A 13606-nucleotide genomic window follows, 5' to 3' on the forward strand; every position below is an offset into this window, starting at 1 on the left:
CATGCCCACATTTCCATATATTTTTCACAATAATTAAAAATGAACACAATAAATTTGAGAATTTAAACATTATAAGCACTTATATTGCTTATTTACCATTGCTTGTCTTTTAGTCCTGTTCTAGAGTTCCTGAGGAATACTATATACTTTGTATATTTTTGAGCTATTACCCATCAAATACTAAAATTACTTCAACATGAATTTCTCTGGTTTATTATCTAAAGATGGGGCCAACTGTTCAGGAAATACAGTAGACTTTGAATATAATAACATACAGTAAAACAGAAAAACAAATGGACCCTCTGTTATACTATTCTAAAAGATAGTATTATAGTTGAAATATAGGTAGAGCTCCAAGGATATTTTGGTGGGCCTTGGAGATTCAGAGATTCCTGTGTATGAGAAAAGTAATATAAACTCAACACCTGCTGTTACTATACATTCCTAAAACAGTGAAAACCAACTGAAAACAAAAGTTTGATTTACTTAAATAGTTAACAAAAATTTATTGCAAGAGATATTTTTCACTGAATTTACAGTTTCAAGGAACATGGTACAAAACATAGTGCCATCAGCTTTGTCTAAACATTTAAATAGTTGCAAATACACAAAGATTAAGAAAAACCCAGAGAGCATACTTTACAACATAAATTATAGTACTATAAATATTTTTATGTACATTATACATACTCTTAACACATAATTTTAATATACAGCATATATTGTATTGATTTTCAAACTATTCAGTGCTTTAATAGTATAATATGTATCAGAAACTTAGGGATTTATTTGCATCATTACACTTACAGTAAATGATTTCAAGCCAATGAGGCCATATATCAGCCAGTTTATTTCCACCAGTTAAATAGCCAAGTACCCACATTGATGAACACTTAACGCATATAGCAATAGTTTTCACAAGAGCGGTTTCTTTTTTTATTATGGTGATGACTAGAAGAGAGGCTGCAAAGGGATGACAGTAGGGTGTGGGGAAAGCAGTGAAGGAAAGAGTGAATGGGGTAAAGGTGGGAAAGCCAGATGGCTAGGATGAAGAACGGAAGCTGGAATGATTGGCATCTGAGGAGGAGCAACAAAAGTCGGCTGGTTCCCAGGACAAAGCCTGGGTCCTACTGGTCCTACTGAGAGCTGAGGTAATGAGGTTCTGGTGAGAGCTGGGATTTGGGAAAGAAACGGTTGGTGTGGCTGAAGCACTTTAAAGGTTCCTGCAGCTGCTGCTGCAGCTGCAGCTGCAGCAGCTGCAGCATGCTGCTGCAAAACAGTGTGATGTATAGTGGTTACAGAGGTAGAACATAAGGACTGCTGCAAAGGCAAAGGCTGCAAAGGTGTGCTGGGGGGTGGGAGGGCAGCTGGAGGAAAGGTAAATTTGACCTTGTTGGCCAGCATGTTTGGCTGTAGAATGTGCTGGTAGACCTCACATGGTACATTTTTGAATTTGTCATTGTTTTCTAGTGGAATCAATAATGCTTGCTCTGGTAAAGCTAATGGAGCCAGGATTTGCTCAGTTGTTACAAAGGTATGACCACTGACGTGTGCTTCCTTGAATGGTAATGGTGGTTGTGTGTTAAGGATTCCTGAATTATAACGCAGCCACTCAGTTGGCGTCTCATTCATCTTTCCTTGTGGAAGGGCCTCAGCAAATTCATAATGGCAAAGATAGGATTTAGGCTGTGACTGTCTAAAGTTCCTTTCAATGTTAGGCACCTTGAAAGGAATTTGCTTTTCATGAAGATTTATATTCTCACTTCTTTCTTTGTGTTCAAGCAAAGTACTGTCGATTGCTTCTTTTGTTGGAGCACTAGCTACATAGAGAGATGTCGTGGGATCATTGGAAACATCTGACAGTTCACCAGAAGTGGTCTCCATTTCTAAATGTTCAGTTTCACCATTGGTTTCAGTAAGAAGGAGATTGCTAGGGTGAAAAGGCAGTTTGTTTCTTAATTGGTCTGTTTGTTCTGAGTTCCTTTCGACTTTTGCAACTTCTTGTGGTTTCATTTCCTCTATTTTGTCTTCTCTTATTAACCTATCTAGAGGATTTAGGGAAGAATTATCTTTCATGGGATTATCTGTATTTTCTTTGACTTCTAACGTTTCAAATCCAGGGTGGAATCTGCCTCTTTTTCTCCTTCGTTTCTTCTTAGGCTTACAGGGAGCAACTGAAATACTTGGTGGCCTAAAAAATTCTTCTGGTAAATGATTCTGTTGATTCAAACTTTCATCTGAAGAATAAGAATGTGAATGTTGTCTGCGTTTTCGATAGAATCTTTCTGATTCATTCATGACAGAATTGTAACCTCTTTTAACAGCCTGATTCTGACTCACACATTTCATATCATTGTGAAGAACTAAGCATCTGTGATCCTGACTACATCTTGATATTTTGGATTTCCAACAACAGTAAGTTCTAGAGTATGTTAAATTATGTTTCCCAGAATGTATCATTGTTGGATTTGATTGTCCATTTAAAAGTACTGTGCTCTTTTTACAGTGGTTTTTAGAACTGATAATATCATAAGTGTTGTATTCAGTATTCCATGTTTTACACGTTTTTTCATTTTCACTTAAGGATATGGATTCTGATTTGAGCCTTTTATCAAGTAACTGATGCGAGTCTAATAATTGCCCTGCAGGTAAATACTGCTTTTCTGCAATTGGTTCCAGTAGATATTTCCCAGCATTATCAGTGTAAATATTCTCTGCTTTCATTTTGCAGTGAGTTTCCGATTCTTTGGTTTTCTCTATATGATGATGCTGACATAACTTTTTTCTTTTTTTCTTTCTTCTACTTTTATGGAAACAGTATTCATGAGTCTCTTTCAACCTTATTTTGTTGTATTTTTCATCTAGAGTGTGCTGTTTTATTTGACTTTTAGTAAAATTATACTTTTCTGTTTGTCTGATCTTACAGGAAATATGTTTATACCTCTGACCCATATCCTCATTTTTTCCAGAATTACAACTACTGGAGTGAATATCATCAGCCAAAAGAGGAGTAACTTGGGTGTATTTATCTTTGCTACTTCCAGTTTCATTATCAGTGAGTCCTTCTATAGATACATCCTTGCAATCTGAAACTGCTCCCATGCAAATGTCTTCTTGCTTCTGCTGAGAATTAAGATCTTTTAAGGGTGGCTTATTTTTATCTAGTTTATTGTTTACTTTACTAGACTTGAAGTCAAAACATAGAGGATTACAACTGTAGGAAATTGATGGTTTAGTGGTTGTATAAACCAGCATTTCTGATGGCCACTGAAGAACTGTAGATCTGTGTTTGTTGAGGACAGGTACAAATGGCTCACATTGTCTTTTACAGAAATCTGTTTCCTTATGTGAGGTTATATTAACCTCTTCAGTATTTGAAGGGGTCAATATCTTGGGATCATTTTTATTTTCAACCTCAGTTCTGGATGCGTTATTATTCTTAACATTTTCCTCTGTGGGAGCTTGCACAGATATGCAATCATTAGACATGTCAAGAACTTTGAATTTATTTTCTAACAACTGAGAACTGTTACCACTCACAGGTATGTCTTCATTAATAACATCTTCCAGTAGTTTTTGATTGGCTAATGGGACTGAATTTTGACAATTATCTGCATCAGAAGATAATTGAAGTTGAAGCTTACAAAATGAAGGCAATAATAATGTATCTTTTTCTCTAGAGACTTCTTTGATCTCTGGAGTTTGAACAGTTTCTTTGTCTGTACACATTGCCTCTGGTGGATGAAAAGAGTTAGTTTTCTCCTCAGAACTCAAAAACACATCTGTTGGTGAAGATAGTTGAAGATGACAAGCATTGGGGACAAATCTACTTTTTCTGCTAAATCCTTTTCCCGCTGAGGCATCGTCATTGTATTCAGAGAAGGCTGCAGCTGAGGACTCTAGCTTCACGGATGCTTTTTTTGGAAATGCAAAAGAAAAGCCGATTTTGTGTCTGTGAATCCCCTGGGCTTGATCCCCAACTTGGTTATTTTTTGCTGTATCATTATTTGCACTTTCTGAATCTGCAGCAACAGTGATAGCATCTTTAGTATTCTCTTCACTATGAATCAAAGTATATTTGAGATCTTGCTGGTTATTAACTGAATCCACAACTCTATGGGAAATTTCATTACAGTTTTCTCTCACAGTAACAGTTGTTGATTTGAACATGGGACCACTTCCAGGAGCACTAGAAAAAAGAAACAAAAGTGTGTGTTAAATAGCACACATTTGAGAAAAAAAAACAAAAAAAAATTACATCATTAAAAAGTCATTAAAATATTTTTTTTAATTTTTAAATATTTGTAGCAGAATTGCCTTCATATTGTGTAAGTACTTTTCCTGGTGCCACAGTATCATTTGCTTATTGGTAACTATTTGGAATAACTTGGAGATACTATCCCAAAGTTCCTTCATAGCTCTTAAGAGCAGTGTTGAGGATATTTATATGCTCTCAACCAGTGCTTTATGACCAAAACTTCCTACCTTCATGGCCTCTTCCGTGATATTTTGCAGTGTTGCATTCTCTAAGGTAAAATTACTTTTAATTCACAAATACTTAACATCATTGATGCTATATGGTAAATATGATGAAAGAGCTAAACATAACCCTTAATCATGACTTCAGAAAAGCTGAGAATTTAGTTCAACAATTCAATCTACCCAGCATTCACCAAGAGTCTACTGTAGCCCAATTGATATGCTGCAATGCAAAGGTAATTAAGAGATAGTACTAGCTTGATGAGAGCTTGAATCTTTTGAAATTGCTAGTCTCAATACTTAAAATTATCCTCAAGTTGCACGTTATATCATAACATACAGAAAATACAGGATAAAAGGCAATTCACTTAAAATACAATTTATTTGAAATTATATTACACTGTAAATAGTGAGTTCTGATAAAAAAAAAAACTATACTGACAAACATACAAATATAAGAAACCACTATATCCTATCCTTACCTTAACAGAACCATGTGTGAAAAAATTTTCATGCTATTCTAAAAATTCAGCATTCTAGATATTATAAGTGGACAAGAAAATTTTAGTTGGACATTTTCTTTAACTACTAACACAATACATTGCTCTATGGTCATATCTACTAAATAGCAGAAAGACTTTCTGTTCCCATCTTTTAAAGCACATAATTAATGGAAAAAATCATGTATGCATGGCTGTGTGCATATATAATGGAAAATATGTACTTTATACTGAGGAAAATAATTTAGATGTCACTTTTTTGTTTATATCATTAGCTCTATTTCACATAATATAATAATTTATATTTGCAAATGCTACTTATAGAGCATCAAATTGCATAGGTAACATGATTCTTTATAGCAAAAATTTGTATCTTTTTTTATTCATTACCACACAAAGTAAACATATCTGGTTTGTATAACTGAACAACAGTATTATCTGTTTTTAACAGTTCCATGTAGGATTCCAAATACGTATACATTTTATTTTGGTTTGTACAAATTTGGCACCCCAACAATGTTTCAATATATCAGTGTATCCTCTAACTTTATTTAGCGAATAATAGATTTGGAATGAAATAATCTTGATATAGACAATAATAAGAGAGGACTTATTTATTGGAGAAACAAAGACTTGTTTTTTTAACAAAAGTTTTCTTTTAATAACGTTGCCCTTGCTTGAATTGTAAAGTCTGAATTATAACACTTTTCACATCTAGTAGCTGATCACTGTTAGATGCAGGTCAAAGTTTAAGAGCTGTGAAACTCTAATAGCCCAGATACAGTTTATTCACAGTGCAAGTAATGTTGATCTGCTTCCCAAGCAAAATTCTTAAGCTTTTTTAGAAACAGAATCTTAAACATAATTTTAAATAGTTCTCCAAATTTTTATTGTAAAAGAATCTCTAAAACTATTTTTGTAAAAAGGGTCATAAGATATTGCCTTGCTGTCTTCCTCAAACAAATGTTTGAATATCACCAAGATGGGATAGCTTTTAACTAAGATAGCTTAAAGAACAACATTAAAGTTGCGTCTTTTAAATCCAAAATTACAGTAATTTTGGTTTTTTATTGAAATGTGCATTAAACAGATGTTTGCATAAAATTCTAACTCAAATTATTGTTTACAGCCTACAGAAGTCCATGAAAACATATGTGCCTTATTCTGGGTACAGAAATAAATAGACTTGTGCCCTTTATTTCTTACACCCCCATACCCCTTTTATGGTCATGTTTTAAGAAAACTTAAAATTTCATTGCATACTAACCATACAGTTTCCTTTCTTAGCTCAGCCAGCTTGTGCAGGCGTTGGAGTGCCTTTTCCTGCTTTCTTTCGTCTTTCCTGGATTTAGATGCTACATTTCGAGCAAATTCCCTTTGTTTCAGTTCCTTGAGCCTCTGTTAAAAAAAAATGGAAATGATTAATTGTGTTTTGGTCTATAGCAGTTTTAAAGTTTCATTGTTATTGTTGAAATTTTCCAATGCACCATCTTTGACCTTGTCAAAGGTAAACATAACATTCACGACAACCCATTTCTAACAAAAGTATTTTCTTGCATTTGGCTTGTGAAATAGCCAACACATATTACTACATTAGAGTAAAATTTATATCTATACCTTAGGCAAATTGGAATTGAAAACTTTAATTTCTTCTTATTGACTGTTCCCTGCTATTTCTTTGCCTGTCTAATTCATATGAAGCATGTTTGTCTTATAAACCCCAAATTTCAAAGAAAAGTTCAACTTGCTTATGTATCTCAGTCATATATATACACAAATTTTCTTATATTTGGATGTACTGTACATTAGAAAGTTATCTAGTCGTGTGTGTGTGTGTGTGTGTGTGTGTGTGTAAGTGAAAAATTTATTAGGAAAGTAAAGGAATAAAAAACGGCTACTCCATGGGCAGAGCAGCTGTTTTTGTGTGTTCTAAGAGTAAATGATTTCTGTTAATCCATAACACAAATGATCTCTACTGATGTGATTTAAAAAAATCCTTTCTCTCATATAGCAGGCACATTTCCAAAATAATTCAAGATACTGGAAGAAAATTAGTACTGTTTTTTTCTGGAAATTCTTACTACATTGGGCATTATTTTTTATCTGTGTTAAAGAAGTTCATTTTCTGGATTGATGGCCAGAAAAACAGCATGTCAACTTGAACGTAATTGATAAATAGCATGTGTGTGGTATAATTTTAGAGACATCAAAGTTGTCTTATGCCCCAAATATTTTTACTATGTACTTCCATGATGTGTACAGTTGAAAATAGTACCTTAAAAATAATTAAGGTACTACTTTCCCTAATGGTTCATGTTGTTATGCAATTGTAATATATCTGAATCTTGAGTAGGACTCTAAGACAATAAGATTTATACTAGTGATGTAGTGGGGCTGTGTCCCCACACAAATCACATCTTAAATTGCAGCTTCCATAATTTCTATGAGTGGTGGAAAGGACCCACTGGGAGGTAATTGAATCATAGATACAGGTCTTTCCCATACTGTTAATGTGAGCGTGAATAAGTCTCATGAGATCTGAGGGTTTTATAAAGAGGAGTTTCCCTGCACATGTTCTTTTGCCTACCTCCATGTAAGACATAACTTTTCTCCTCCTTCGTTTTCCATCATGACTGTAAGGCCTTCCCACCCTTATGCATTTGTGAGTCAATTACACCTCTTTCCTTTATACATTAGCCAATTTCAGGTGTGTCTTTATTAGCAGCATAAGAACTAACTAATATGGTAAATTGGAGCTGAGTAGTGGGGTGCTGCTGTAAAGATTCCTGAAAATTCGGAAGTGCCTTTGGAACTGGGTAACATGCAGAGTTTGGAACAGTGTGAAGCACTGAGAAGACAGGAAGACATGGGAAAGTTTTTAACCTCCTAGAGACTTCTTGATGGTTTTAACCAAAATGCTGATAGTGATATGGACAATAAAATCCAGGTTGAGGTGGTCTCAGATGGAGATGAGGAATTTTAGGGAACTGGAATAAAGATTACTTTTGTTATGCTTTAGCAAAAAGACTGATGCCCCTACCCTAGAGATCTGTAAAACTTTTCTAAAGAAATTTCTAAACAGCAAAGCATTCAAGTGGTGATTTAGGGGCTGTTAAAAGCTTTCCATTTTGTGTATTCACAAAGTTATGGCTTGGACTTAGAACTTATGTTTAAAAGGGAAGCAGAACATAAAAGTTTGGAAAATTTGTAGCCTGATGATGCAATAGAAACTAAAACCCCATTTTCTGAGGAGAAATTCAAGCTGGTTGTGGAAAATTGCATAAGTAACAAGGGGCCAAATGTTAATCACCAAGACATTGGGGAAATGTCTCCAGGGCATGTCAGAGGTCTTCACAGTAGCCCCTCCCATCACAGGCCCAGAGGATTAGGAGGAGAAAATTGTTTTGTGGGCCAGACCCAGAACCTTAGTGCTTTGTGCCATCTCAAGACTTAGTGCCCTGCATTCTAGCCATGGATAAAAGGGGCCAATGTACAGATCAGGTCATTGCTTTGGAGGGTGCAAGCCTAAAGCCTTGGTGGCTTACACATTCTGTTGAGCCTGTGAGTGCACAGAAGTTAACAGTTAAGGTTTTGGAACCTCTGCCTATATTTCAGAGGATATATGGAAATGCCTGGATGTCCAGGCAGAGGTTTGCTTCAGGGGCAGATCCCTCATGGAGAACCTCAGATAGGGCAGTGCAGATGAAAAATATGGGGTAGGAACCCCGAAACAAAGTCCACAGTGGGGTACTGCTTAGCAGAGCTGTGAGAAGGGGTCACTGTCCTCCTCCAGACACCAGAATGGTAGATCCACTGACAGCTTACACTGTGTGCCTGGAAAAACCAAAGAAACTCAACACCAGCTCACGAAAGCAGCCAGTAGGAGGTATTTCCTGTGCTGTTCCAGTGATAATAAATAAGTCTCATGAGATTTGATGGTTTTATAAAGGGAAGATCCCCTGCACCTGCTTTCTTGCCTGCCATCATGTAAGATATGACTTTGCTCTTCCTTCACCTTCTACCATGATTGTGAGAACTCTCCAGCCATGTGGAACTGTGAGTCAAACCTTTTTCCTTTATAAATTTCCCAGTTTCTGGTATGTCTTTATTTGCAGCATGAGAATGAACTGATACCACTAGTAATATTTTAACAAACTAATTGGATAAAGTTTTGATAAATACCTTATACATGTGCCTTTATATGTACCAGGAGCTTAGAACAATACCTGGTATATAAAATGTCTGCTTCATAAATATTTTTAAATTATTGTGTAACTCATTTAGATCTTCCAAATTAGAATATTTTCCATCTATTTAAAAAAAAATAGTAACTATGAATAATGTTAAATAATTCTGGATTGTAAATCTTAATTTCTCCTACATAGCATAAAGTAGCTTGAGTGATATATAACATTGACATAGTTTAAGCTTTAATTGATGTCTAATATTTTAATTGACATGATTTATAGAAAGTGTCTTTGTATGTGTATATGTATATATCTCATCTATATCTATGTCATTATTTTAGAATAATTTTTGAATTATACAGAGATATTTCAAGAGTGTTTATTTGCACTGACATATTTGTGTAGAAAGCGACTATTCAGAGTACAATTTAGATGAAAATAGATCATGTCATAAATGTCTCAATAGTACAATTACTTCACAGAAAGCAAAACTTTGAAATCTTTTCCTTGATATCACTATTAAAAGTGGATATAATTATATATTTGCATTAAATTATTAATTGATTTTAATACCACTAATATAGAATTACAGAACAGTAGATTAAGAATACTTTGTTATAAATTTTAGATATAGAACTATGTAACAAACCTGCATGATCTGCATATGTACCTGAGAACTTAAAGTAAAATAAATATTTTAAAAAATATTTATATAATAAAAAACTATAAAACATCGATGTAAGAAATTGTAGAGGATACCAAAAGTGAAAATATATTCCATGTTCATGGACTGGAAGAATCAATATTCTTAAAATGTCCATACTACCTGAAGTAATCTACAGATTTAATGCGATTCATATTAAAATACTAATGATATTCTTCACATAAATAAAAACATCCCAAAATGTGTATGGAACCACAAAAGAAACAGAATAACTAAAGCTATCATAAGCCAATGGAACAAAACTGGAGGAATCACATTACCTGGCTAAAATTATAATATAGAGCTAAAGTAACCAAAATGGCATGGTTCTGGCATGAAAAAGACAGACCAGTGGAATAGAATAGGGAACCCAGAAATAAATTCATACATCTATAGTAAATTCATTTTCATGAAAGCTTCAAAGAACATATATTGAAGAAAGGACAGTCTCTTCCATAAATGACACTGAGCAAACTAGATATCCATACACAGAAGAAGGACATCAGACTCCTTTTTTTTTTTTTTACCATATACAAAAGTCTCACCAAATGTATTTAAAGACTTAAAACTTATACCTCAAACTATAAAACTACTAAAAGAAAACACTGGGGAAATTCTTCAGGACATTGGAATAGGCAAAGACTTCTTGAGCAATATCTCATAGACCCAGGCAATCAAAGGAAATGGACAAATGGGATCACACCCATTAAAAAGCTTCTTCACAGAAAAAAAAATCAACAAACTGAAGAGACAACTCACAGAGTCTGAGAAAATATTTTCAAACTACCCATCTGACAAGGAATTAATATCCACGATACATAAGGAGTTCAAAGAACGTATAAGAAAAAATCAAATAATCAGATTTAAAAATGGGAAAAATATCTAAATAGGCAATCCTGAAAAGAAGATGTAAGAATAACAGGTAAATGAAAAGATGGTCAACATCACTGACCATTGGAGAAATGCAAATCAAAACTACAATGAGACATCATCTCCCTCTAGTTAAAATGGCTTTTCTCCAAAGGACAAACAATAAAAAATGCTAGTGAAGATGTGGAGAAAAAGGAACCATTGTACATTGTTGGTAGGAATGCATATTTGGACAATGGCTCTGGAGAACAGTTTGGAGGTTCCTTAAAAACCTAAAAATAGAGCTACCATACAATCCAGCAGTCCCACTATACTCAAAAGAAAGGAAATCAGTATATTATAGAGATACCTGCTCTCTCATGTTTATTGCAGCACTATTCACAATAGCACATATTTGGAAGCAGCCTAAGTGTCCATCAACAGATAAATGGAAAAAGAACATGCTGTACATATACACATGGAATATTATTCAGTCACTGAAAAGAAAGAGATCCTGTTATTTTCAATACATGGATGGAACTGGAGATCATTATCTTGAGTGAAATTATCTTTGGGAGCTAACAATTAAATCAAACTCAAGGAGACAGAGAGTAGAAGGATGGTTAATAGAGGATGGAAAGGGTAGTTGGGGGTGGGGTAAGTGGGGGATATTTAATGAGTACAAATGAACAGTTAGAATAAGTAAGTCCTGTATTTTTTTTACATGAAAGAGTGACTATAGAAGAAAGATAACTTAATTGTATACTTAAAAATAACTAAAAATAATTGAATTTTTTGAAACACAAAGGCTAAATGCTTGAGGTAAGGGATGCCCTATTTACTTTCATGTAATTATTATGCATTGAATGCCTGTGTCAAAATATCTTAGGTAAGCCATAAACATATATGCCTACTAGGTATCCACAAAAAAAAAAAATTACTATTAAAAATAAACAAAATGTAAATGTGTCGATATTGTAGAGGTTGATCAGAATCACTAAGCTACATCCAGGTGATCATACTAATCTTGATCTTCTATGCACAAATACTTCTCTTTGTAACAGACTTCCTGAAACCAGGGTAAACTAACTCACCTAATATTTTGACAATATTCAACTGCTTTGGGACCTGGCCAAATACCTTATAGAGTTTTAAAACTAGAATTTGCAAGTTTTAATATTTTGTCTTATATTTTTCTGCAACAAGAATAAAGTTCAACCTCATATTTACATCTAGAAAAGTAATTTTGAAAGGTGAATAATAGAAACCAAGTAGAGGTAAGCTCCAAATAAGGACATTTGGTCAATGATGGACTGCTTATATAAATGTGACCCCAACAGACTCCGATGAAATCCCATTCCTACCTAAACTACAAAAATTAGCTGCGCATGATGGTACATGCCTGTAGTCCCAGCTGCTCAGGAGGTTGAGGCAGGAGAATTACCTGAACCTGGGAAACAGAGGTTGCAGTGAGCCAAGTTCATGCCACTGCAGTCCAACCTGGGTGACAGAGTGAGACTCCATCTCAAAAAAAAGATAAAGAATGAAAAAGAGAAAGAAAGAAAGAAAAGAAAGAAAGAAAGAAAGAAGGAAAGAAAGAAGGAAAGAAAGAAAGAAAGAAAGAAAGAAAGAAAGAAAGAAAGAAAGAAAGAAAGAAAGAAAGAAAAAAAAAGAAATGTGGTCCCAGAAAATTATTATAATGGAGATGAAAATATCCTGTTGCCTACAGATATTGTAGATGTAATAGCATCATAAGGAAATGCATTATCTTTTCTTTGTTAAAATATGTTTAGATACACAAGTAACATTGTGTTACAATTGCCCACAGTATCTGCTATAGTAACATGCCGTACAGGTTTGTAGCCTAGGAGCAATAGGCTATAGCATATAGCATAGGTGTGTAGTAACCTGCACTACCTAAGTTAGTGTAAGTACACTCTATTATTTTTGCACAGTAATGAAATTGTGTAATGACATATTTATCAGAATGGATTCCGGTTGTTAAGTAATGTACGACTGTAATATTTTTTAAAATACCAAGTGAAAATAATAGCACTTAATTTTCACACAAATAAATATATAAGACTTTATCAGTGAAACATGAAAATAGCAATGATATTTCTAAAGCTTCCTCAACAATTTACTAAAAAGCATTTGTAAGGAATTCTTAGTGATAAATGTCAAGACAGAAATGGCAGTTAGCAAGAATTAGAAAATCAGAAAACTATTAAAAGTAATTTGTGATAAAAAGTGATCTAGCAATTTTATCCAAAACAAATTATAATATACACTGGCATATAATTCAATATATGCTTTGGAAATATGCAAGTTGCAAATGAAAAAATGTAGAGAACGCAATATTTTTTGGTTATGATACTGTCTCAGAGGGTCTACTCTACTTTTTAATGTATTTACTTCTCTTAGTTCTATATAGAACCAAAGTGTCATATGGGAAATGTAGATCAAGCTAACATTGATTATCAGATATATTCTCAGGAAATGCATGATTCTGGGAACTTTACGATGATTCTAGCCTCAGATTAGTGGATAAAGTTTAGAGATTAGCAAAGGTTTAATCAATGTAAGGAGAAGAGAGAGACAGAGAGAAAGTAGATTCACTAACAATAAGAGAAAATATAAAAAGTAATTGTATGTTAGTTACTCCTCAGTTTGTGCTTTAACATTTAGGTTAACTATGTTGTTTTACAATTACCAAGCAAATTTTCATAAACACCCTTATACCTGTACTTTGTATACCTGTCTGATCACATACCAAAGATAGATTCCTACAAACAGGGCTGCTGGAGTAAAAGAGATATGTGTTCTCTTCTTGAGGCTTTTGATGTTTTCCAAACAGCAATTCATTACACCATTTTCACACTACTCTC

At 34.0% G+C, this 13606-nt stretch overlaps 1 protein-coding gene across 2 annotated transcripts in view; it reads right to left on the reverse strand.

Moving 5' to 3' along the window:
• Positions 1-489: 489 nt before the first annotated feature.
• The window catches only part of ZNF804A (zinc finger protein 804A), a 309871-nt gene continuing 296754 nt past the window's right edge, over positions 490-13606 (reverse strand). For both annotated transcript variants that reach the window (XM_002806902.6, XM_035304329.3), the window contains 2 exons: positions 6247-6377; positions 490-4189 (listed from right to left, as the gene is read on the reverse strand). In XM_002806902.6, the coding sequence (XP_002806948.2) occupies positions 952-4189; positions 6247-6377 (3369 nt within the window). In that variant the 3' untranslated portion in view covers positions 490-951. The remainder of the gene's footprint in view (positions 4190-6246; positions 6378-13606) is intronic.

This window comes from Callithrix jacchus, chromosome 6 (assembly GCF_049354715.1).
Source record: "Callithrix jacchus isolate 240 chromosome 6, calJac240_pri, whole genome shotgun sequence".
NCBI lineage: Eukaryota > Metazoa > Chordata > Mammalia > Primates > Cebidae > Callithrix > Callithrix jacchus.